At 39.0% G+C, this 24,556-nt stretch overlaps 1 protein-coding gene across 5 annotated transcripts in view; it reads right to left on the bottom strand.

Annotated features, from left to right (window-relative positions):
* Nucleotides 1-355: 355 nt before the first annotated feature.
* The window catches only part of slc4a2b (solute carrier family 4 member 2b), a 48,749-nt gene continuing 24,548 nt past the window's right edge, over nt 356-24,556 (bottom strand). For 4 of the 5 annotated variants that reach the window (XM_026292512.2, XM_026292511.1, XM_026292508.1 and 1 more), the window contains 22 exons: nt 22,722-22,893; nt 15,805-15,973; nt 15,430-15,653; nt 13,470-13,594; nt 12,379-12,599; nt 10,952-11,088; nt 9,034-9,214; nt 8,813-8,948; nt 8,188-8,389; nt 7,992-8,100; nt 7,647-7,831; nt 7,059-7,275; nt 6,242-6,448; nt 5,975-6,123; nt 4,112-4,306; nt 3,506-3,733; nt 2,715-2,804; nt 2,414-2,580; nt 1,869-2,122; nt 1,610-1,779; nt 962-1,135; nt 356-631 (listed from right to left, as the gene is read on the bottom strand). In XM_026292512.2, coding sequence (XP_026148297.1) covers nt 551-631; nt 962-1,135; nt 1,610-1,779; nt 1,869-2,122; nt 2,414-2,580; nt 2,715-2,804; nt 3,506-3,733; nt 4,112-4,306; nt 5,975-6,123; nt 6,242-6,448; nt 7,059-7,275; nt 7,647-7,831; nt 7,992-8,100; nt 8,188-8,389; nt 8,813-8,948; nt 9,034-9,214; nt 10,952-11,088; nt 12,379-12,599; nt 13,470-13,594; nt 15,430-15,653; nt 15,805-15,973; nt 22,722-22,781 — 3,681 coding nt within the window. In that variant the 5' untranslated portion in view covers nt 22,782-22,893 and the 3' untranslated portion in view covers nt 356-550. The remainder of the gene's footprint in view (nt 632-961; nt 1,136-1,609; nt 1,780-1,868; nt 2,123-2,413; nt 2,581-2,714; nt 2,805-3,505; nt 3,734-4,111; nt 4,307-5,974; nt 6,124-6,241; nt 6,449-7,058; nt 7,276-7,646; nt 7,832-7,991; nt 8,101-8,187; nt 8,390-8,812; nt 8,949-9,033; nt 9,215-10,951; nt 11,089-12,378; nt 12,600-13,469; nt 13,595-15,429; nt 15,654-15,804; nt 15,974-22,721; nt 22,894-24,556) is intronic. The other variant, XM_026292513.1, reaches the window with a different exon arrangement.

The following is a 24,556-nucleotide window of genomic DNA, read 5'->3' as shown; positions in this document are numbered from 1 at the left end:
AGGAATAAATCTGAACAGAAATAAATGTTAGTGTAAAGGAATGTATCCTCACATATTCATTGTGAATCAGAGCAAATTTTCAGGGTTAAAAACTAATCAAGCTTGCAAGTTTACCTACTGTTATTATATTTCATTATGAGTTTGAGATCATCATCCAACTATGTTCCTTAGAGTATGTATGTATATACATATACATATATATGTATATGTATATATATATATATATATATATATATATATATATATATATATATATATATATATGTATATGTATATACATACATACTCTAAGGAACATTCGATCTCTTTTCATTGTTTGTGCCAGAGTGTTGTTAGCTGGCCTCCTATCAAAAAAAAAAAAACCTGCTTGAATAAAGTTTGGTCAAAGTCACAAACAGCGATACCTCTGACATACTGTACATTCATGACTTGAAGCTGATGATGAGGTCCAGTAGCACACAGTGACAGTTAAAATTGTGTTTCAGTTTGGAGATACTACAGCCGCATCCCCCATCTCAATGGTTGTGTTTGTTACTGGGTATGTTATTGGTTACACAGGCATGTGCATCTCAGAGTACTCATCGTGACACTCACGCTCATCGAACTTCGGCTCTGCATCGTCTGCATCCAACTACAAGAGTGAGAGAAACATCAGAAATAACCTTTTGACTGTAAACTGATTGTATATAAAAAAACAACTGTATTTACATAATGTTTTTATAAAAGTTTTATAATTTTGTTTTGGCAGTAGATTTGTCAGTCATGCTCTTACAGCACCAGCCTGTAAAAGATTTTTATATGAGTTTTTTGTCACTATTGGGGAAGTTAAAGGACAATTCGTTAAATGGTGTGGTCATCTTGTCTTAGAACAGAACAGCTATAACCACACTGCACTGCTGCATCTGAGGGTGTGGTGCATGTGTAGAAAGAGATATATTGCGCCTCCCTGTGGCTTACTTACACATGCCATCTCTCTGAGGGTGAAGATGCGGGGCAGCAGAAACATCTTTACAGGAACAGTGAGGATGAGGACGAAGGGGAAAGCGAGAGACGCCTGTGTTGACATAACAGCCCAGAGAACTGCCAGACACACAAGCTGGATGCAGGTAAACAGATGCATGCGCAGCGTACGGACCTGCAAGAATTAAAGAGATCGTAAATAAAAGTCTGTCACCAGCATTACAGTTAGAAAAGCTAAAAAAAGAATTCATAGGTGTAGGCCAATCATAAAAGAATCTTTTCAAATCTTGTAGTGGTGTTTTAGGTAAAAACTAAAACATTCAAAGCGTTCACTGGCTTCAGGTTTCTCAAATCTGAGGATTTTCTGTTCATTTGTGGTTTTAATTATTTTAAAGAAAATCCATTTAGGTTTTGGGCTATTGGCAGGATAAAACAGGGAATCTTAAGGTATTACTCTAGAGATTGTGATGGGCACCTTATATTAAAAATTATTAAATAATTTACCCAAAGAGCCTAAGCAAATATATACACACACATATACATATATATATATAATATATATTTTAATCAAAACACAATTTGATTACTTTTTATTCCTCATAACTTAAAATGTAAACACAGAAAGACACAGCTGATACGTGCTGCTCACCTTGCGCACATAGGTGTGGTCAGGGTGATACTTTGGTGGCATAAGCAGCAACATCATTCGCTCCGTTAGCTGGATGCCGTTGAGTGACATCACGCCCATGTAGAGGAAGATACCAAACAGCACGGCCAGGGGGATCATACGCAGCAGTTCACCAATTACTATGGACAGACCTGGAGAAAGCAGGACAGTACAGCGGTGAAAATAAAGATCGAAGGTGATAAAGAAAACATCAGCATTAAGATTTAAATCTACCACTCACCAACCAGGATGGCCACCAGGAGTCCTGTGACCCTCTGTTCCTTCACCTCCTGAATGCGAGGCTTGTCTCCAGGAGCGACGGCTTTACTCATGACAGTGAGAGCGTTGACGTGGGTCACTGACCGCACAGTCGCTGCTGCCATCCATGGCAGGCCAAATAGAGCCGAGGTGCCGCCTAGCACCACAATCAGCAGCAGGTCCAGATGGAAACCAGACCCCTTCACCAGCATCCGCTCCTTCTTACTCACGATCAGGCTACAGGAGGCCGGAGAGAAACACAAACAGCATAGGTTTGATAAGTCAAACAGTACATCACACACACACACACACCAATTACCACGATTATTAAAATATCTGTAAATAGTTACATTATTCTTTGTAACAGGACTATAAATTCAATTAAAATCCTGTTAAATCAGAATCAGAGCTCAGTCAAATATACCTTGAATCAAATCTGCAGGTTAAAATGTATCATATATAGTAGGACACAATTACAGTTTGTAATAAATCAATAATCCAACCCAACATGACTGCAGCATTACTCACGAGGTGATCTGAGTCTCCATGAAGATGAGGATGAAAACCAGCAGGGCAGGCAAACAGCAGCCAAACATCATCCAAATGGGAAATGGACTGTTTGTACCCAGAGGATTGATGATCCAGCCACGTTTGTCAGGGCTGGTCACTGAGAAACCTACAGGAACACTCAGTTTCTGGACGGAGGATAAAGATAGTATATGAGAGGAATAACTGAGATCATGAATGTCTGTACTGTGTAGCATTAAAGCACACACAAGGCCAAAGGTTAAACATTCGCATAAAATGTTCTGGTAGAATTGATCCTTACTTGTGTGTAGGTATCTTCTATGCTGTAATCTACCAGGACCATGATGAGGATGGCAATCGGAACCCCAAAATCTCCAATACTTCTGCGTAACTAAACACCACATAAACAGTCTGAGGAAAAGTGGCTATTTCAAGTATCACATCAAAATATATCCAAAATATTTACAATACTTGTAGAACAGAATATAGGTGTGCACAGCTACTGAAATTGTCCTGCCAACACAATTCAGTTGTCTACAAAAGTAAAATTAATTTAGGATTTAATAGATTTAATTTAGATCATATCTCTGTGATATGATGAAAAATGTCCCAAACAGCAGCTAAATGGACCTAGTGATGACAGTTTTGCTTAAGCTGGAACAGATAAAATTTCAATAATCAGTTTTTACTTTTAATATAGACAAGTTTGGAAAAGAACATTCATTCATCCATCATCTATACCGACTTATTCCTAACCAGGGTCACACGGACCTACTGGAGCCTATCCCAGGTCTCTTTGGGTGAAAGGCAGGGGTCCACCCTGAACAGGTCCCCAGTCCATCACAGGGCCACATAGAGACAAACAACCTCACACACTCACACTCACTCCTATGGGCAATTTAGAGTCACCAATCAACCTGACATACATGTTTTTGGACTGTGGGAGGAAACCAGAGTACCTGGAGAAAACCCACACAAGCACAGGGAGAACATGCAAACTCCACACAGAAAGGTGATATAGGATGAGAGATGTTTAATATGTAGGGGTTCATGTTGCAGGATAGATGCTTTAATGCGACTTTAGCTCCTCACCCTTCCAGGGAAGAATGCGCTGTTCTTGAACTTTCGCAGGTAGAAAGCAATTAAAAACGTTCCCGCCATGAGAACCAGAGACAGCAGCGCAGTGTTGGGCTCGCCTCGGAACTTCAGCGTCACAGGCAGCGTGTTGTTGTTCAACACCAGTGTGATATTTTCTGCTGAGGTGTTTCCTTTAGTGTCGTTGCTCAGGGAGCAGCGTTTCAATGGGTGCTCCTTGAAAATCTGTGAGACCAAACAAAATGGGTTATATAAATACACAATATTACACAAACAATACATGCCACACACGAGTACATATACACCCTCTGTGATTACACTTTTACATATCACACCCACAATTTCTTGCCAGACGTCTTAAAAAAAAGGGAAACCCTTAAAATCATAAGCCTGAATAATAGTTAAACTCTCAATCCATTTAACTGTCAAATCCAGTCAATCATAAAAGATTTCAGGTGCACATTTTAGAAAAACATTTCAACCTTGAGCTTTGAATGTTGTCCAGAAACCTGTCTGCCCCATTTAGTGTCAGGGATGTAAAACCCCAGCATGCCAACAAAAACTTTTTGTAATCAGGAGTTATTATTTCAAGTCTCAGGTTACCCTGAAAAGTTTGATGAAGGTTTCACAGATGAAGATGAGAGAGATGAGAAAGGAGAAGATCTCCTGGGTGAAGCGGGAGACGAAGCGGACCAAGAAGCTTCCCTCGAGAGCCACGGTGATCAACACGATAACAATGAGCCAAAACCCGATCCAGACACGGCCTGTTAGGTACTCCATTTCATTTGCTGTGCAGAACTGTGGGGACAGAATAATTCAGTATTATTTATAGACTGGTAAAAATTTCACAGAAACCACAAAAATGTGCATGCAAGGTCCCAACATGTCAAACTTTGTTTCAATGAGCAATGGGATCCTACATACAGTAAATGCATTACTCTCTGCTCAAGTTGGAGCAGTTCTGATTAATATTGATAATAGCTTTATTTATACAGCACTTTTTAAAACAAAGTGCTTTACAAGGTTCAAAACAGGAGTACAACACAAAGAACTGGAAATAGGCAGTAAATCAGACATGTTAAAATGTAACACATTATAGTTACGCTAGGTAAAAACAGAAACGGCAGTGCCAATAAAAACATAAAGCAAAGTAAGAAATCTAAACAGTATATTACTTATTAAAGAAAAACCCTCGTAAAAAGTTTTAGGAATGTTTCTGATTTTGATCCTCAGGCAGGGAATTCAGAGCTGGAGGCCCCTGACAGCAAATTCCCGGTTTCCTTCACTCTTGAGCCAGGACTTGGAAACAACCAGACGCCTCCAGCCTGAGGATCTGAGGCTGCACTCTGGCTTCTAGTGGAGCAATAGTTCAGCAGTGTAGCCAGGAGCCAAATCATGAAATGATTTTAAGGCTGTTAGAAAAATCTGTAAATCAGATCCAGAGCTGACTAGTAACCACAACCAGACTGGATCTTATTTACTAGTCTTTGTTAAAAGGATAGCAGCTGAATTTTGTACTTGCTAAAGGTGTGACATTGTTTCTTGGTTCAACCCTGAAAACAATTACAAGAGTCAAACCAAAATGATATAAAAGCATGTACAGCATGATCCGGTCAGGAGAGAGTCGCTAATGTCCTGTATGAGCTGTTCCTCTGTAAATAAAAACACGAATGAATTACTTTTGTACTTTTGTGGTCGCTGTCAAATATTTTATATATTTTCATAAAACAGCTCAACTGCAAACCCACAGCCTTGTCTTCTATAAAATAATAATAAAAGTCCAGAGTTGATTCCATATGAGAGATTTATGTGTTTTGTTTTGCGTGTGCTCTACTTACTGTTTTGCAGTGGACTGACTCAGCTGGAAAATGGGTGATGTCATGTTTTGTGAATCACTCTGGAGGCAGCAATATTTATTATCATCAGATATCAATATTTATTAATATCAGAATTGAATTTAGTCTAAGAGTCTAGGGGTGGTTTTTCATGTGGTGCCAGGTCACTGTCAATTAAATCTGATTGAATCATACCTTCAGTCTGTACAAGGAAGATTAGATGAGTTTATGAGTGTTTAAAGGAATTAAATTAATTAAATTAAATGGCTCTAATTAAATAAAATATAACATATGTTTATTTCATTTCTTAATACTATGCTTCTATTATTTTTTCCTATTTTTTTCTATTGAATGTAAAGCAGCATCCAGCAACTGTGTTGTTTATCCTACTGCTATATTGAGACTGATAACAGAGGGAAAGTGGTAGTCTGGCTCTGTCCAAAGGTAACAAAATACACCATCTAATAAAAAGAGCAAGTAATTTGAGAGGGGTAATATGCTGGATCATTTCTTGCCTAAGCACAGTCCCTTCTTGTCTCCACAGGAAGTTTGTAACCATAAATCCCAAACTTCTAGTTTTTACAGTTTGAATTAAAGTAATAATAAGCTGATTTACTATTTATCAGCTTACAGTGTAAAAGGCTTCTTCAAACACCAGCAGGGGACCAGAGAAGCCCACAACCAGCAGCGGCTGAGCTCCGAGCAAGCAGAAGATCACGCCCTGCATTGCTGTGGACACAATCAGCTCAGACACACCAATCAGGCCATCTGTCTTCTCACCTATCAACAGACACACATGAGAAATTAACATTATAATGAATAGATTGCTAACATAGCTGTCATTGCATTAGCAGGATTTAACACATGAGACAATGCAGGACTGTGTGAATGGGCTCACCCAGTAATCCTCCAAAAGTTATGGCCGGAGAGAGGGCAGCAAAGTAGATAAAGATAACGGCAGCCATGCACTGACTGTTCAGGGCATCCTTGAAGTCACTGACGTACTTTGGGTAACGCCGCTGCACGTCTCGTATCACCCCACCAAAGGGGCGTCTGGTGCGCTCTAGAGGGTCGTCAGACTTTTTCAAAGGTGTGAGGAGGGCTTCTGGATGATGGAAAATAGCAGATTTCATAATTACAGACTGGGTGACAAATTAAAGGAAAACCCTGAGCACTTAACCCCTACCCATGAGGGGATTTCGGCTGGTATGGTTTGAATCCAGTAGTCCCTTTAAGGAAGATCACAGCAAATCAATACAAAGATGTTCTGGATGATCACTGTTATCCTATGATGAAACATGGACTCCCTGATGGGAGTGGTCTGTACATGATGACAATACCCCCATCCACAGGGTGAGATGGGTCACTGGTGTGATGAGCATGAAAATAGTGTGAATCAAACACCATATCTCAGCCCTGCTGAGCACCTATGGCGGATTTTGGGCTGACGTGTTAGACAACACTCTCCCCCATCATCATCGCCATCAAATGAGGGAATATTTTATGGAAGGAAGGTGTTCATCCTTCAGGAAGAGCTCAGACACTTGTAGAATCAGTGCCAAGGTGCACTCAAGTTACTGTGGTCCAACACCTTATTGTGATGAATTATGTTGGTTGTTTCTTTAATTTATCACCTCTCTGTGTATTTTCAGTGAGAGAAAGTCATGAAAAATGATACATTTCTTTAGCTCATAGGTGCAGCAAGAAATGCTTACCCTTTTCTTCGAGGCTTTTAGGTTCCTTGGCCAGCAATTTGACCTCTTGTTCCTCCCTCTTGCGAAGCATCTCCCTTTGGAAGCGAGCAACAGAGCGCAGCAGGTCATCGTCCCCCATTTCTGAAGGTGGCAGCACGATACTGCAGTCCAAGAAGCTGTTGATGGCATTCAGCAGGTCCTGCCTGTCATCTGCCAGGTAGGCTGCCTCGTGGAATTGCTTGATGAAGAAGAATAAATGGACATGGAAAAATAATTGTGTTGCACCAAAATGGCACATTTAATTAATCAATAAATAAACTCAATTGTTTTTGTGTCAGTCTTGTCTGAAATTATAGATGCAACTAAAAATTTGTAATACAGGCACATTAAAAAAAAAAAAAAAGCACCCATAATAGCCCAGTGTAATTTATCATTAGGTAAAATAAATATTATTATTATATCATTCTCAACAATAGGTTGGCATTTCTTTGTGTATCTGCTTTCATTTATTGCAGGTTTAATTTTAACTGTCATATATAATTTTTGTTATGCATGTAAAAGATATTTTAAAAATGATCAGATTTCCTTTGACACTGACACCCCACTAACCTTGTCAGACATGAGTGTGGAGATGGAGCGTCCAATCTGGTGGTAGTCCATGCTCGTGGTCGGGGGCCCCAGCAGAACAAACAGGAACCTAACAGGCACAGGGACTTCCAGAACCGACTCCAGCTCCACTGCCTCCTGCAGCCGCACAAAGGCCATGGTGGGCTGCTTCAGGAAGTCAACACTGCCTAGAAGATGAGTGTACATGATAGTCAACAAGGAGATTGTACTATACACTAAAGAAAGACAAAGGAACACAAGTGATTTTAAGTTGTTTTGGAGTGTTTTAAGTAGCATCTTGTGTTTCAACAAAGGTGTTTTATGGCTTTTAATGCATTAGTAGCTTACCAACAAGAACAACTGTGGCCTCGGCATTTTCGGGGATCTTCTCTAGCAGTTTCAACTCATGTTTGGATTTGGACCGATGCATACCAGGCACCAATACTGGCTCCTTCTGCTGAAAGAAGAAGCAACACAGGAAGAGGAAATCAGAACAATGAAGGATACATTTGATTTTACCAAACAGTTGATATCCAGATCTAACCTGTACTTCATTCTTCTCCATGTCAATACGAGTTTCTGTGTCTCCCAAATTATGAATGGTGGCCATGAGGGGATCGGTAACAGATGGCTCTGGCTGATGGGTGTGATTGGCATTGTGGTGGTGTGTTATCAGACTGCCTAGGCTGGCTGCTGAGATGTTCCTAGGGAAATGGCTACTGTGGTCCTTCTCATCACTCGGGTGACTAGAAGAGGCAGGGAGAGGCATAGAGAGGGTTAACAGGAGAAGAGAGGCTGTGACCAGGCATGAAGCCACCTAAAGTAGTAGCAAGAAGCATGGGGGGGAAGTTTAACAGCTGTTCATCCTTAAAACAATAAAAAACTGTAATCACCAGTATAAACTAACACTGGCTTCAGTGTAGCCTTGTTCCAGCATGCACACTGTCATGTGGGCTTAGATGAATAGCACATACACATACATCACTGGTAATGCTTTAAATCCAGCCAGGGACAGTTGACTATGACCAAACCAGTACTGATGTTAGTATTATGGTCAAATGTTGCTTCATAAAGCAGAGAGGGCTCTGCTGGAAGAAATAAGTTGCTGCGACACATAACGTAACAGCAAACTGCAAGCTTGATCATTATGGTCTGCTGCGGCAAGTCACCTGTGTTTAAGCAGCAAGGCCCTCAAGACATTGGCTCGATCTTCAGCTTTGATCTGGTCAGAGATGATCATCTGCTCCACCACCTGGTGGGCAATGCCAGGCAGGGTCTTCTGGTCCAGGTCTAGCAGCACTGCACCTGCAAGCACCCACATGATAAGGTGTAAGGCCAATATTGCCTTTAAGCTTTAAGAATGACATTATACTCAGGTTCTCTATCTTACCATGAGAGATGGTCTTTCGGAGCTCCAGCAAACTGCGGAAAGACAGCGAAGCCACATGAGGTTTCCCCCAGCGATCCGTCTCTTCTTCCACATCTTCCTCAAACTTGATCCAACGAGCTGTTTCCTTCCACTGCATCTCCTGGTTCTTGTCCATGGTCAGCTCATTCAGCTCCACAAACACCTGGAAACAACACACAGGTTTAGGTGACAAAAGATAGAAAACATCTCGACCGTCTACTAAAAACTATTGTGCTAAATGCACAATACTAAATAGCAAAAAAAAAAAGAACCAAGCAGCAGTCAAACAGTGGTGACATCAGTGGAGTATTATGTATGTGAACATCAGCAAACAGATTCCACACTTCATTCCACACACAAATTAAGACTCTTGTCCATGTTGTTACCCTACAAGATCAAAAACTGCATAAAGTCAGTCAAAGATCTTAAAAGCATCATACAAAAAAGTCAGAGCAGAGAACAAATGCATATCTCAAGTTGCTCAGCATCAAACATCTGTGAGATTATTAAATAAACACGTTAGTCATCATCCCCTGAGAAACAATCCGACAACAAAACTGAAAATATTCCTTTACTTTGCCATCTTGTGCATTCAATAACCTGCTGCATGCCTGTGAAATCACACCCACACTGGTCAAACCTGACTCTAGCTGGTCATCCAGCCTTACCTCCTGATACCGAGGCATTTGACCAGAGTGCATGTCCAGCAGGACGCCTTCTGGCCGCGAGGCAGAGCGGTACAGAACCACCGGTATCAGCTGGAGGAGTGAGACGGTGCAAGAGAGCACTCAAACACTGACTCAACCAACAGCATCACAAAGGATGGGACCCTAATTTCACACACATGCGTCTGAGGTAATTCTTCCTCATCAAACACACCTGACAGGGACCTGTTGTTTAGCCGGGCTGCTGGGGGTTCAGAGCTGTGTATGAGAATGTGTGTATGTGTTTGTGTTAATAAAACATGGCCCTCCTTCTCTCAGTGAGCTCTGAGTGTCTGGTTACCTAAGCTCCTCTCTCCCCTCTTTTTTCCTTTCCATGTGAAAGGAAATAACTCATTCATTCATTTTTAATTGTCTCCTTTCCCCCCCATGCCCCATCTACAAAAGACAGGTCATTTTTTATAATTGGATTTATGATCATCCTTGGAGGCAATTAACATTTAAACTTTAATTTATTTAAGTCTGGATTATAAAATAAAAAATAAAAAAAAACTAGAGAGGTTCCACAAACTGCAACTACATTTTACAAATCATTTTGACACCAAATAAATAATAGGTTTGTTATTTTCATAAGTAGCATTTGACATACCAACTATTAAAAATATATACATGGTTTATCCCTTTTTCTTAAAATCAGAATCTCTGGAAATAATTAACCGCATTATAAAATAGAAATCGTGTAAAAAGACTTAGATTATCAGTTAGTCTGTTAGTCTTTTCATGAACTGATTAATTTTCAAGCCCTGTTGGTCAATTTTAAAGTGATGACAGGTTTCACTTAATATTGCTGAAATAATCATATTATTACACAGAAACAGAAATTTCTGCAAATGGTTATAATCCTTGTGACCTTCTGAATTTGTAATTTATCCCAACAAAGGAAAATGATCTAAAAATAGATTGATTTTAATAACATTTGTTTGACACAGTATATAATTTGTACCAGATTGTATAGTCAAATTATTTACTTAATTTAATTAATAGCTGAAAAATAAACTGAGAAGGAAAATAATCATAAGTTAGTTTTGCATTTTGATGATGAGTTTTCCATTGTTCCTGGATTTCCTTGGTCATTTGTCATGAACCTAGTGAACCTGTTAAGCCACTGCATTAAGTGGTGCCTGTTCTGCTTAAATGCTAGAGAGATAGGATGATAAGCAAGTAATCTAACATCTCACCTCATGTGGGGTTCGATCCTGCTTACGGCTACGGGTGGTGGGCTCTTTGTGGTCTTTACCAATGTGGACCACTTGCCCCTTGGTGCTCTTTCTGACAAGATGTCTACGCACACCAGGAACATCTTCAAAACGATGACCTGGTGGAGAAAAAGAGAGAGAAAAGAGGTGAAGTGTTAAAATATATAGAATAAAGACGACCGATCACCATATCACAAGATTATTGAATTAAAAAAAACTAGCATATAAAATTGAACACATGACCTCCAATCAGCAGAATTAGAAATACTTTAGTTTGTGGTCATAGCAGTCCTCAGTTTGCACACACTGACCTTTTACCTGAGATCAAATGTCAGTCTACCAAATCACACGGGGCCAGGCCACTTTTGTTTCTGTGGGCCCACAGCTGGGAATAGAGTTACTCATACTGGCAGGGCACAGGCGAGTGAAAAGGATGTGGAGAGACATCAGATGGTGTTTACTGATGATTAAAGTGAAATTAAAAAAAAAAAAAAAAAAAAATTTTTTTTTGGAAAAAGTTTGAAGAGGTTGGTTTGTGGCAGGCATGGGGTTGGAGCTGGCATGGCTGCCTGACTAAATGACTGGTCAAATTGGAGAGTGTGGATTTCAGAAAAAAAAAAAAAACGCGAAAACGTTGCCATTCCTTGATGTTCTATAGAATACATCAGAGGGCAGAAGTGTTAATTTGCTCAGGTCAAACAAAAGGGGAGGACACTGATCTAATAATTCCTATTGTTAGCAGCCAGAAACAGGGACACTTTCCCAGGATGATTTATAGTGATGGGAAGCAGACAAAGACAACATCAGAATAACTACCAATGAACTTGTTGAGAGGCTAGACTCATTGTCACTAAGCCTATTTCTGGACAATATGAAGCCAATATCAGCTTTTTTTTAATTTGGCCTTCATGCCTACTTAACTCATCCCCCTTTTTTAAACTCTACCAATGATTAAAGGCTGTGAACTGAGTCCATGTTTCACAATTATCCAGCATGTTGGCTCAGGCCTGAGTCCAGCGGCTTCAGCTGACAGCGAGAACAGCTAATTTAATAATGCGGGTTTGTCCGCCACACTCTCTAATAAGCTGCTGCTCTTGGCTGAGGGGTTGAAAGCCTGACGTAAATCTTCCCGAGTCTGATCACAACCCCATGTCGGGCAAGGGGGAAGGGACATTACATGGCAAGAGGGAGCAGTCTGCAACATTTGTGAAGGAAAAAGTTGGCCTATATATACATATATATATATATATAGATATATATATATATCAAAATATGCACAAATGAATTTAATGCACAAAATTCATTCAATCAACGGCATTAATCTGTCAATGGTATTATCTACTCACCTGCCAATCAAAATGGCAAAAATGTGTATATAAAATCAAGTGTAAGTACGGACAAGTACTTACTCTTGATGCCGTCAAGGTCAGCAGAGGCCAGCGTCAGAGCCTCACTCTCATCAGTAGGAATGCGCTGGTACTTGGCCTGCTCTGCACCCGTCATGTTGCCTGTGCGCCGGCGCTCATGCAGGTCGTAGCTGCGACTGGCTGATGATACCCGGGTTAGCGTTACGTGTTCAGGTGCCACTGACTGAGGAGACGGGCAGGGAGTGTCGGATGTGGCTGGTTTACTATTAAAAAAAAAAAAAAAAAGATTAAAAAAAAAATAGGGTGCTGTTTTAATATTTAGTCAACTCTTTTCCCCAAACAGCTTATAATAAACACTGGAAAGCACAGACAAAGACTTTTTACCATACCACATTCAAACTATAAACAACCCCTATACTGTTCTGTGTGTTTATTTTAAATTTTATTTCAATGAAATTATTACTTTTCCAGGTATTAGACCCTTCTACTACGACTCATAAGCTCATCAGCTGTAATTAAATTACTTGGTACACTGTAAAAAACAATACATAGAATTGGCATCAAAGGGTGTTTTAGTACAAATCCTTCAAAGCAATTAAAGCAACTATAATCGACTCACCGTTCTCACGTTAGTTTTCTTTAAAGACTTTTCCAAAAAAAAAAAGAGGAAAAAAAGCTTTTGCACTCAATTATCTGCCGTTCACCACAGTGTTTTCTAAAAACAAATCCTCTGTGATTAGGTGTCTCTGACAGACTGAAAACGAGCACACACACACCTTTATCCTAGCTCAGATTAAACCCTCATGAAATGGAGAAGTAAATGTCATAGGTGGAGCCTGGGGCTGCTGAGGTGTGTTGTGTCGTCTATGGTGACGGGTGATATATGTGTCTCTGAGGAGAGGATTACTCTGGTCCATCAGATCGTGCCCAGCAGGCCCACTAGATGCCTAGGACATGGTAACGTACAGCGTGTATCTCACTGGCCAATGAGATGTGTGCCTGAGTGTTGTCACCCAGTCAGTGCATCTGTGAGAACATTTCAACATGGCAAAAAAAAAAACGTGTATTATGCAATCGCTGCAGCAGATAAAACCTAGCATCTCTTGCACCCCTTTTCAGTGAAGTCGACTCACTCTGTCGAAGTTGCATCCTCGGTATCTGCTCCCACAGCAGACTGTGGGACAATATTCAACTCTCGGGCTGAGTGTGGGCTCTCTTTGCTATGTGTGGCTGTACTCTCTTCGTCCGACACAAAGAACTGTGGAGGAAACAGAGTGTTAGAACCACTGACAGTATAGTCATTGGTTAGAGCGCTGCTTACTGCAAGAACGAACGACTTATATGACAGAACGACCTCAAAATTCAAACCAGATGCTTTTGATGCAAACACTGAAAAAAGGGTACAAAGATTTATTTACATATTTCTCTCTTTGTCTCATTCCATTTTGTCCCTGTAGATCTACATTTCTATCTTGAGCTGCTTGCTTTGCCTCTCCCCGGTGTATCCTAAGGATATGGAGCTCCGCTTGCGGGGTTCGCTAGTTAAAGCCAGTCAGTCTTCCTATTTCCCTTTTTCCACTCGAAGTCAAGGCGAGACGTGCAGATATGTCCTCTGCATATACTGTGTCCAATCCACTTCCATTTGAACGATGTCATCCTGATTGATTTAATGGCTTTCCCTAGTTTAGTTTTCCGATCTGAAATGTCCTCTGACCATCACAAAACCTGTCATAGGCAGGTGCTGATGAGAACTTTCAGCTTGTCCAGGCTTGCCATGTTTTTGCTACATACAGTAGTACTGACTTTATGTTTGTGCTACTGTAAGCAGACAAAACCTAATGTGACGGATGAGGTTCTTGTTTGCTAAAGTAGCTTGAGGAAAGTTTTTTTCTGATTCTGCACAGTGTAGACAGGTTGGCATTGTGGATGAATGCATGTCAGTGTGGAGGCATTGCACAGGTTGGGGGCTTAACAGTGAAGCATAGCTTTGGAATTGTTTTAAGTTGGTCTTCTTATTTATATGCCCATATATACACGAGAATAGGTCTTAGGTGTCGTAGTGTTTCCTACCTTCCACACTGACCCTGAAACCTTTCACCTGGACTACACTGGAAGAAATAAAAGCCATAATACACAGCCTTCGTTCTGGTCAAAACTATACTCACAAAAATCATCAGACCCTCAAATGAAGCTACAGCTGTTCAACTAAGCTGAGATGGTATTTTTCGAAGTTATGAGTTACCTCTTTTAGAAAAAATACCTTTTGTTTTCCTGGATAGTCTCTTTTTGCAAAGCTATGGCAGTGGGATACCAAGGATAACATGGATAAGGATAGAAGACCATGAAATGTACACCACCTGGATCTCATGCTTAATTGATTTAGCCTTCTTTTTTCTTTTATAAAGTATACTTAAGTTGCTACAAATAAAAGTGACAAAATATGTAACATAGTGAAACCAGATACTACTTTAAAATAAATAAGAGCACTTGAATCTGTGAATTCTTCAAAGTGAACACTATGTAGTTACATTATGATGTAGATTATCTGAACCTGTTTGGTATCTTAATAACAGCCAGACATGAAACCAAACACTTAATAGCGATACTAAAATATTCATAAAGGAAAATATGGTAATGCTACAGCAGCAAATAACTAAGGGGTGTATCAGAGCATGGGCTATGGCTATTTATAGTGTAGCACATTCCTGAACACTTTACAAATTTACACCCACATCAGTGTTTTTCATCATTTTAACTTAACAGTACAAGAATACATAAAACGAGGCATGGCCAATGCTCCTTTTTATCTGTAAATTCAAATCCAATTCATTGTTATGGTGTGAATTATAATACATACAGCAGTGAAAAACGCTTGAAATAATTTAGAATGATATACAGTTTATCATAATGACATATTTTGTCAGTCAGAGCAGGAATTGAGCAGATGTTGGTGGAGTTTAATGTAATTATAGTGCAGTCCAATGCATCTATACATATAATATAAATATAATGTATATAAATGTTAGAAAACAGTAGTAGTAGTCTTTCACTGAAATACTACAAAATATATTTTTTTAAAAATCGATTGATTACCTCCACATCTTTGACTCTCGCTGAATCAGGTGGTACTGAACTTGTCTCTGTTCCCTCCTCCTCTTCTTCCTCTTCCTCCTCTCCCTCTTCTTTAGGGCTACTGCAGGGAACATGGCTGCTTTTGTGTTCTTTGTCCTTCTTCTTCTTGCTGCTCTTCTTCCTGCGTCCCTCAGGGTGCAGTTTGGAAAGAGGTCGGTGGATGTGGTGAGAAGAGTGACGGTGGTCTGTGGCGAAGACACAGCAGAAATACAAATACACACAGATTAACGTCTGAATTTTTTTTTTTTTTTTTTTTTTTTTATACACATTTGACACACGCTCTTATGGATGGATGTTGAAATGAATCCAATAATGATGACCCCTCTGTGTGCTCACATTCAATGTCCTCCTCATGATAGATATGGTGCTGCTCATCAGGTACAACAGCAGTGGGGCTGAGGATCTGCTCGAAGCGCTGGACGCCCAAAGCTTTGTTCAGGTCCCCATCGTCTTCCTCTTCTGGGTGCAGAGTCCCTTGTAGCAGTGAGGCAGCAGGAGCATCTGGCTGCACACAAATGGCAACATGTGAAATGTTATACCTGATATTTTCAATAAATAAATAAATAAATAGAAAATAAATCAGTTAAGCCTGCTAAAACTAAATAAAAATAACTCTGACAAAATTATTTTTATGAAGAGAAAAACAAACAAACAAAAAAAAGTTTTTAGAAGTTATTGGACTATTTTGTGGTTATATGTTTGGTCTGTAGTCAAGGTAATGTATCCCAATTCCATACTATACACTAAATCTATAAATGTATACAAATTTTTTGCGTTACGCTGTGTTTGCAGTTAGTACACAGGAAATTAACATACAAAACAGTTTTATAAGGAAATTATACAATAAAAGCATCGTGCAAATAAGTAAAAATCTAACAAAAGTTTAATTAATATCTATTTCATATTTGCCCTTTGTGCATTACATTGTAGATGAAAAGTGCTCAAAGCACAAAGTGTTTTGTCTTTCACTTAAAGCAGCACTAGGGGGAGTTCTGGTCCTCATATGAGTTTTGTCATTCATACATACTTGAAAATAAGCTTTAAATTGGAAACAATAGCCACGTGATTTGACCAGTCAGTCTTTTTCCATGCTGGGGTGTGAGAGGAATCATGTGGGTGATAAGAGATCTGTTTTCTTGCAGCAGGTTATGGTTCCTTGCTGTGCCCTAGATTAAAGTTGCTATGACTACTGCGCAGATGCATCAGATCCTCCAGTGTTCCCTCCTGTGACAAAACTCTGCATACACAGGTTACCTGATGCCTCCTCAATTGGTTCTCAAGACACCCAACTTATAAACCATATATTAAATTTTCCCCCGAGCTGCAAAGAGCAACAAGCAGATGATTAAGTTTAAGAACACCCACATGAATCACTTAGTTTTGTGTCAAACTCATATCAGTAGCAGACAGTAATATAAAAAAAAAAAAATACACCAACTATAATTTATTAAAAAAATAATGTAATTGAAAGTAGGTTAAGTATATTCAGTTAAAGATAAATTATTTATAATCATCATATTAATTATATTAATTTTACATTGTTATTTGTTTTTAAAACCTCCAACAAACTGTATGAAGAAGCATACTAAATCTGGAAATAATATATTACTAAATCAAATCAACTCTTTCTGCTAAGTGAAGCTGACAAATCATGCGAAGAACAACTTATACAGTTTCAACTAACTACATTCTCATATACAAAGGCTTCATATAATTCACTATTAAAACACCTTAAGCTCATTAAATCCATCAGGATTTATGATACTTGACCCGCAACAGTTATTTATAAATTTAAGCATGTCCACAGAAAGTGTGAAATCACCTACACATCCATGTCATTTTTCAGTTTCTGTCATTAGATAGCATCCCACATCACTATCTCAACACTTCAATATTTAATTAAATGACTGATCCAAAAACCTACAACACATCTATCCTCTTCAGATTACTGAAAACCCTCAACGTGCTGCTACACAATCCATCAGTTTATTTTTACAGAGCTCTCATTCATATCATGATTTCACAGTGAGTCCCCAGAGGTAGGAGAGATGTGTGAGGGATTCTCAAGGAGGTGAGAGAATTTTCCACAACCAAAACCATGTGCAAAAACAAGCAGAGGGGTGCCGAGCAAAAACACAACTTACTAGACAACGAAAAAAAAAAAAAAAAAAAAAAAAAAGACTAATATTTCTGACTTTCAATAAGGAGCTTCAGACTTACCTCGCTCATGGCAACGTGAACTTTATCAGTGGTTCAGTGGTATCAGCGGTTTTTGGTGGCAACAAGCGTCAGTGCCTTCCACCATGACAACACTGGAGCTCTGACCCTTAACACCTCTATTAAGAACTGCAGGCAGGAGATTTCCCTCTCCCTGCTTATCAAAATTCGTGTTACCCTAATCAGAGCCCTATCGGCAAACCTGCCACCTTCAACATTCTGCCCATTGCACCACGGCAGAATAAACAAGACTGTCAATCTCGCTTTGAGGACAAATGCTGCCTGAAAGGACAAGCAGTGTTTGAACAGCCAGGAACAATACCTGACATTGACATTCATCTCCACATTTTAACTAAGGCCCAAAGGTGCTGTTGGTCAGTACACCATGAAGGGCGATGTAAATGCACTGGAGCTAAACATCCTACACTCCTCAAAGAACACATATTTGTTGGCTAATATTGACGAGAGACATAATAAAGTAGCAGCCTTTAATGAGATGTGATTATAATGTGAGCCCCATCAAGGTAGAGCCACAGATGACTCATTTCTGTATGACTGGATGATTGGACACAAAATTGCAATAGGATTCTAAACTACAATCAGTCAAAAACCAAATAACAGTGTTTTCTAAATGATTTTAAATCGCAACTTCAGTCTCTAAGTGTAAATATACTTGAGTAAGTTTTGTTAGTCAACAGAACAGATTGCCACAATTTGCAGTACGTGGAGGCTACAGAGGAGATTACCTGTGCCGTGAGGTAGGCTTAAATCCTATAGCAGTCAGCACTTGTAGTGAAGACTGTGGATGTTACAGTGATCGAGTTGTACTGTGTGGCTGATGAGTCACTGCATTCCTGCATGTGTTAACATGAGTCTGCAAGAACATCCAAGGGCACAATATGTTTCAGGGCTTCTGATCATGATTGAAAGCATAGGAACAGTAACCTAAGTCTCTCCTCAGCGAAGCATACATTTTATATGATGCAAGCACAGATTTTTTGCAGTCTTCCTATTTCATCATAACTGAAAGGTGTGAAAAGGTGTGTTTTCCATGTTTTGCAAGAATAAGATCAAATATACATTTATACATGAGAGAGAATGAATTGTTTTTACTTCCTATCTGGAGAGACATATTGATTTTATTTGTATTGGCAATTAATCTCTTGGCCTTATCTATTCGTACTGCACAAACACAGTTTCCAGGAGCTAAACACAGATCATTTGTCAGAGTTATTGTTTTCAATCCTTATTTTTATCTAAATTGAAGACAATTAACTCACACTTCGCTGAGTAAGAGTGATTCTGCAGTATGTAATAAAACATAAGTGGTGGAAGTGGTGTAAATTCTAATGTACTGATCCTTTCTGATATCTGAACTGATCTGACAGCTTACTTCCGGACAGTAACTATCTTTCTAAGATTTACTGATACAGTGGCTGTACAATGCAATTTATCACCAGTACAAAATATGAATGGAGAAACATATTTTTGGTCCACAATGTGATCAGGTCCAGCGGTTTTTACCCAGGGGACTTGAATCCCATAAAGGGATTTAATTAATGAGGGCTGACAATAGCTGGATATAGCAGAAATAAAAAAAACATACTGTGGAGTAGCAGATACTTTTACACTGTCAATCTGCAAAAGTTTGAACATTAAAACTGTAATTAGGATTCATCTGTAGTAATTTATCTGGAAAACATGCTTCCTCTAACAAAACGTGAGATGAGGAGATTAGTACAACTTGTCTCTCAGGTCTGTAGAATAAATACAGAGCTACTGCCAGAGGCTGCCCAGTTTAACAGAAAATCAATTGGACTGGCTCTGTCCAAAAATACTAAATTCAACCTACTAGTACAACTGAAACTTGAGAATGAATACGTTACATCTAGTTCGTTTAATATGTGCAAAAACAAAGTGTGAATTCTACTATAAGAATTTAATCAGCTTGTGGCTGAAGCTTCATATTTATTTTACAATTATGACAATTACTACTCTGCTGAAATGCACTGGAGCAAAACACTGAATCTGTGGGTTCTAAATCTAAAGTGAAACCACAAACTCTGCCACAAGAAACATCCTCACATTTTTATGTTGAACTGAAATGTTGACAGTCTAAGTTTCTCTCCCTACATATATGCAAAGAAATCTGTTTGGGATAAGATATCCTTTTAATTTAAAAGGGAAATCCAAGAGCTCAGTGCTCAGAGGTCTTGTATAATCCACCTAATGACAGGGCTGACCATCTGTAATTCGTGACGCATTAGAATAACATTAAGAACTAACTATTACCTTGGATTTCTAATGCCTGTGAAAAGCCACTGAGCTGTTGACAAAATAAAGGTTTATGTCTAAAGTTCAAGACCTAAACTGAACATTAACAGCTGCAGAGATGATGATGTGATGATTTACATTTACCTAAAGAACCAAAGTCCAGCTAAATATAGAAGAACAATATTATATATGACAAACATAAAGAGAGCGAACCATATTTTGCACTCATATGTTACCTTGAGTCTTCTCTGCTTGAACTGAACTGAACAAATTCACCTCAATGCAAAAAGATAATCTATCTACACAGGTGCATTGCTGCAGTCTAAAATACAGCAAGATAGCTATGTTTGCTTTTCCAGTGTCAGAATTAAAACAAAGACCTTGTAGCCACCTTTATGGAAGACAACCTGCTTCCCATTTCAGTTAGCCCCTAATACATGATGAGAGCAGATCTTCTGAGGGAGGAGATGTTTCTCAGTTTCATAATGTTAGGCCCTAAAATCTAAACAGCACTATCTGAACTCTCTCTGACCACTCATGCACACAAACACACATTGTTAAGGAGATAATAATTAACCTGGTTGAGTTGGAGCCCGGAAAGCAGCCAATAACTGCTAAGGCACTGTCGTACAACAAACATTTTTATCTTTACTGAGCTTCTTGATCAGCAGGTCACCTGCTGGCAAGTCTTATAATCAGAAAGTAATATTGTAGTCTACTGTTTTTCCAGGAGGGTTGCATCGCAAATCTTTTGAAATTAACAACCATAAAGCTAATTTGGACAGGCAAACATACTTTTTGGATGTCAATCTTACACCTTTGCCACAGTAATTATATTAGTTAAAAAGGATTATACTATAGCCCTTTGCACCATGTGATGCTCTAGGTAGCTACTACTACTACTTTTCAGCAGATAAAAAGAGCCTTTAAACAAGATAAAAATGTTTTGTGCAGCATATACAATCAAGGGCACTAAATAAGATAGATCTGTCACTTTGAATAAAAATTTAGGATCAGTTTGGTTGTTAGAATAATATTTTGCATTTTTATGGGTATCAAGACGAGAAGTTTTGTTTTGACTTGTGAATATAAGAAAATTATTTAAATTTTTGACAAACCTTGGTTCTAATATTCTCAGATTTCATGCTAAAATCACTAAAATCACATTATAATTTTAAAAAAAAATTGTATTTAATTTCCAGATTTTTAATTTCTTGGATTCATTTATTGATAAGTGGAAGGATGAATGGCAGTGGGGTTTTATACCTGAGATGCCCCCTCTGTATGATTTTGTTCATACTGAACAGCCAAATGATATTCTTTGAGAGTGATTGTTTCAAGATGACTAAAATAATAGGAATGAATATATACAGTAAAAAAAAAATCCCAACACATTAATAATTGAGAAGTGTCTGTTTTGTGATGGTGAAAAAAAATGCTAAGTACTCCATGTAGGTATGGCATATGCCGGTGTTGTCAGTGTGGTCACACAGGTGTGCAACATTCAAAGAAAACAGCTGACAGACCACTGACAAAACACAAAGTTGAGGGGGAAAAAAAAGAATTTCCTAGAGTTGCATGGCCAAGAAGACCTCTGGCGCTGCCAAGTGAACCGTGATGATGTACAAGGTACAAATTCAGTAATAAGAATATTTACTCTTCCAGTCAACAATAACCATAAAAGTTGACCTCATAAGAAGTCTCTCCAAGTAGAATCAGTTTTTGCCAGAATTTCTTTTTTGGTCCTGCTGCAGTATAACCATCACTGCTGCCATTCACATACTGTACATATTCAACCCACAGCACGGTGAATGATCGTCAGTATGGGTTGCATAAAGTCATTCTGGGAAATGTAGGAAATCGTTCACTCAAGTAAAAGAACATGAGAACACTTGAGAAAGGTGGGTAAATCAGTAAAAAAAAAAAGAAAAAAGATGCAATCCTTATGATTCCTGGAATGCAATTAAACATATTAATTCCTGGAATTCACTAACCAAACCGATGATATCTAGCCATATTAAACCAGAGAACTGTTGATATGTGGCTTTTTCCTCTAAGCTTGTGATATTTTCTGCTTCAGCACATTAATCATTCTGAGATGAAATTGTTGAGAACCCCCTGAGTCAAGGAATTGTGTTTTCTTTGGCTGCTGACCAGCTGACCCCCACCAGCTTTGCCAGCCATGTTTATTACATCAATCCTATAAGCAGCTTTTGCAATTGTATGTTTTTTTATTATCATGTGCCAGAAGTATTTTAGTGTTTCCAACACTAGAAGCCAAACAAATTAATAGAAAAGGGTAGGAAACTGTTTCAGTTGACACTGTCCGCTAGTTTTTATGAAAAGGAAATGTCAACAGAAGCAGCTCTCTGTGCAGACATGGAGTGCTTTTGAGCTATTCTGAACATTTTATTTTTGCATTCAAAAGCACACAGGCAGAGAATTGGCTCTGGGTTGTGACTAGATTTGTACATACATAGCTCTGGGGGGAACAGCACTGTCCAAAGTACACACTTCAATGCCAGGGCCGACAGAGACAGCTGATGCAGCATAATTTTGGGAGAATGTGAACTAAAGCAGAGGCAAGTTTGGAGGTGAAGTTTATGCACCATTCATGTGCATAAACTGTTGCAGAATTTCATCGGATTTGACACTAGTTTCACCAAACTCTGCATCATGTGTTTTATCATGGATTAGTGATTCTGCAGCGTTACCTGGCTGGACAGACTCGAGCATTTATGTGAGCGGTTGTGTGAACTTACACCGTGAATAACCGATGCCACGACATCTGTAATCTGGTTAGGAGCGTTGGGGTCGCTCATGGCTCCACAGTGGAGTCGCTGTTGGAGAGGCACTGGAAAGCTGGTTTCAACTGGTGCGGCTTTAGCCCTTTTCTTTCTCACTGGGACTCAGACAGCTTTTGGGCAGCATAACCTGGACATAGATACAAATCCAGGAGTTAGTTCACATAAAAATGGAGATTTATAACTTGAGTCAAACAAGATTGAAATTGCTGTTGGGAAGAAAAAGAAGACAGGGATGTGTTTCATCACAGTGGATCTAAATTGAACATTAGACTGCAATGTTTGTGCACTCATTTGGGCTTTAAGGATGTTCACATCCATATTTGATGAACAATGCAGGAAAATTAAGCACTTTTTATAACATACTGTCCTTCAGTTTTAGGACTGCAGCAGGAATATGATCCTAAAGATCCAGAAAGGGCACTGAATGACTTTTTAAGACTGGGAAGTGGGCTGTTTACTTTCTGATGAGTTCAGTGAAGAGATGCAAGAAGTGAAAGTGGTTCCACTGAGACCTGGTAGAGCATCACTACGTTACTGTCTGACATTCTACAGGTCACAGATGTCAGACGGTCACTCCAGGCAAAAGCATTTATTGTAACTTGTAAACTTAACCCATTAACTACTGTTCTTTGTATAAGGCAGGGGTACACCCTGGACAGAAAGAAAACATAGTTTATCTGGTGTAGGTGTAGACATCTTGACTGCCCTGACTATACTGTAACATGTAGTGTAGCTAAGGTGTAATTAACTATTTAAGGTTTTCCTGGAACACTTTCAAGGACCTTTGAGTGCCCAGGCAACTACAGAAACACGAATGACCTAAACTTAATTTCATACTTCTGATGCAGTGACAGCAATGAATATAACTGCATTATATTCAAGGTGAAAAGTACAAGTATATGTCAAAAGGCTAAAAGGAAATTATACATCTTTGTTATTCTGTTATTCAATGTTGAGATTTTATTTTTAATGTCAAAGTCTGCAGCATTTTCTCACCACCATTGAAGGGCATTAAATATTGGAGTCAGATAAGCACCAGATAACACAGTGCTACCGTCCAGAGGGCCCCTTGATATGCAGTGGCACGTGCCTCAGCTAACTACCATCACTCCCAGGACATTATAAAATGTTAATGGAGATTTATTAAAGAAGGAAGATAAGGTACAAAAGTCAGATGCTGTCTTGGAGTTTTACTATTTCCATAGCTACATATTTCTCAGGCATGATTACGTCCAGTTTTACTTAGTCCTCTATACATTCAAAATTGCATACTGCTGAGTTACAGGCTGTTGTTTGGACAAAATAAGATTTTTGAAAGATAATATTTTCATGAATTAATAAAAGCATATCAATTATTAGAACTCAGATGACAGAAGATGCATTGCTAAATATGATATATTTAAACTCAAGCAAACAAACAAACAAACAAACCTGCTCTTTTGCAGTTGTTCTGATACACAGTCCTGAAGAGTTGCTCAAAGTGTCTCAGTCGCAACATTATTAACAGAACAACAGTCTCTTCAGTGTAAAGGCAGAGGAGGCCATCTTCTGGTTCACTATTCACAGTTAGAAATCTTATTCTGCCAAAACCAGCCTGGCTCTCTGACAGCACTTATCAAAGAAATGATAAGCCTACCTGATGCCTGAGAACAATCCAATCAATGGCCTTGTTGACAGCCAGAGATTTCTAAGTGGTATGTTTCATTAAAGTACAAGCAAATGACAAACTGATTACAAACAATGCAGAAGGCCTAAAAAAAAAAAAGAGATTATCTGCGAAATGACTAAGT

This window comes from Mastacembelus armatus, chromosome 20 (genome assembly GCF_900324485.2).
Source record: "Mastacembelus armatus chromosome 20, fMasArm1.2, whole genome shotgun sequence".
Lineage (NCBI taxonomy): Eukaryota > Metazoa > Chordata > Actinopteri > Synbranchiformes > Mastacembelidae > Mastacembelus > Mastacembelus armatus.
Note: the sequence above shows the minus strand (reverse complement) of the source record. Positions and strands in the feature narration are given on the sequence as shown.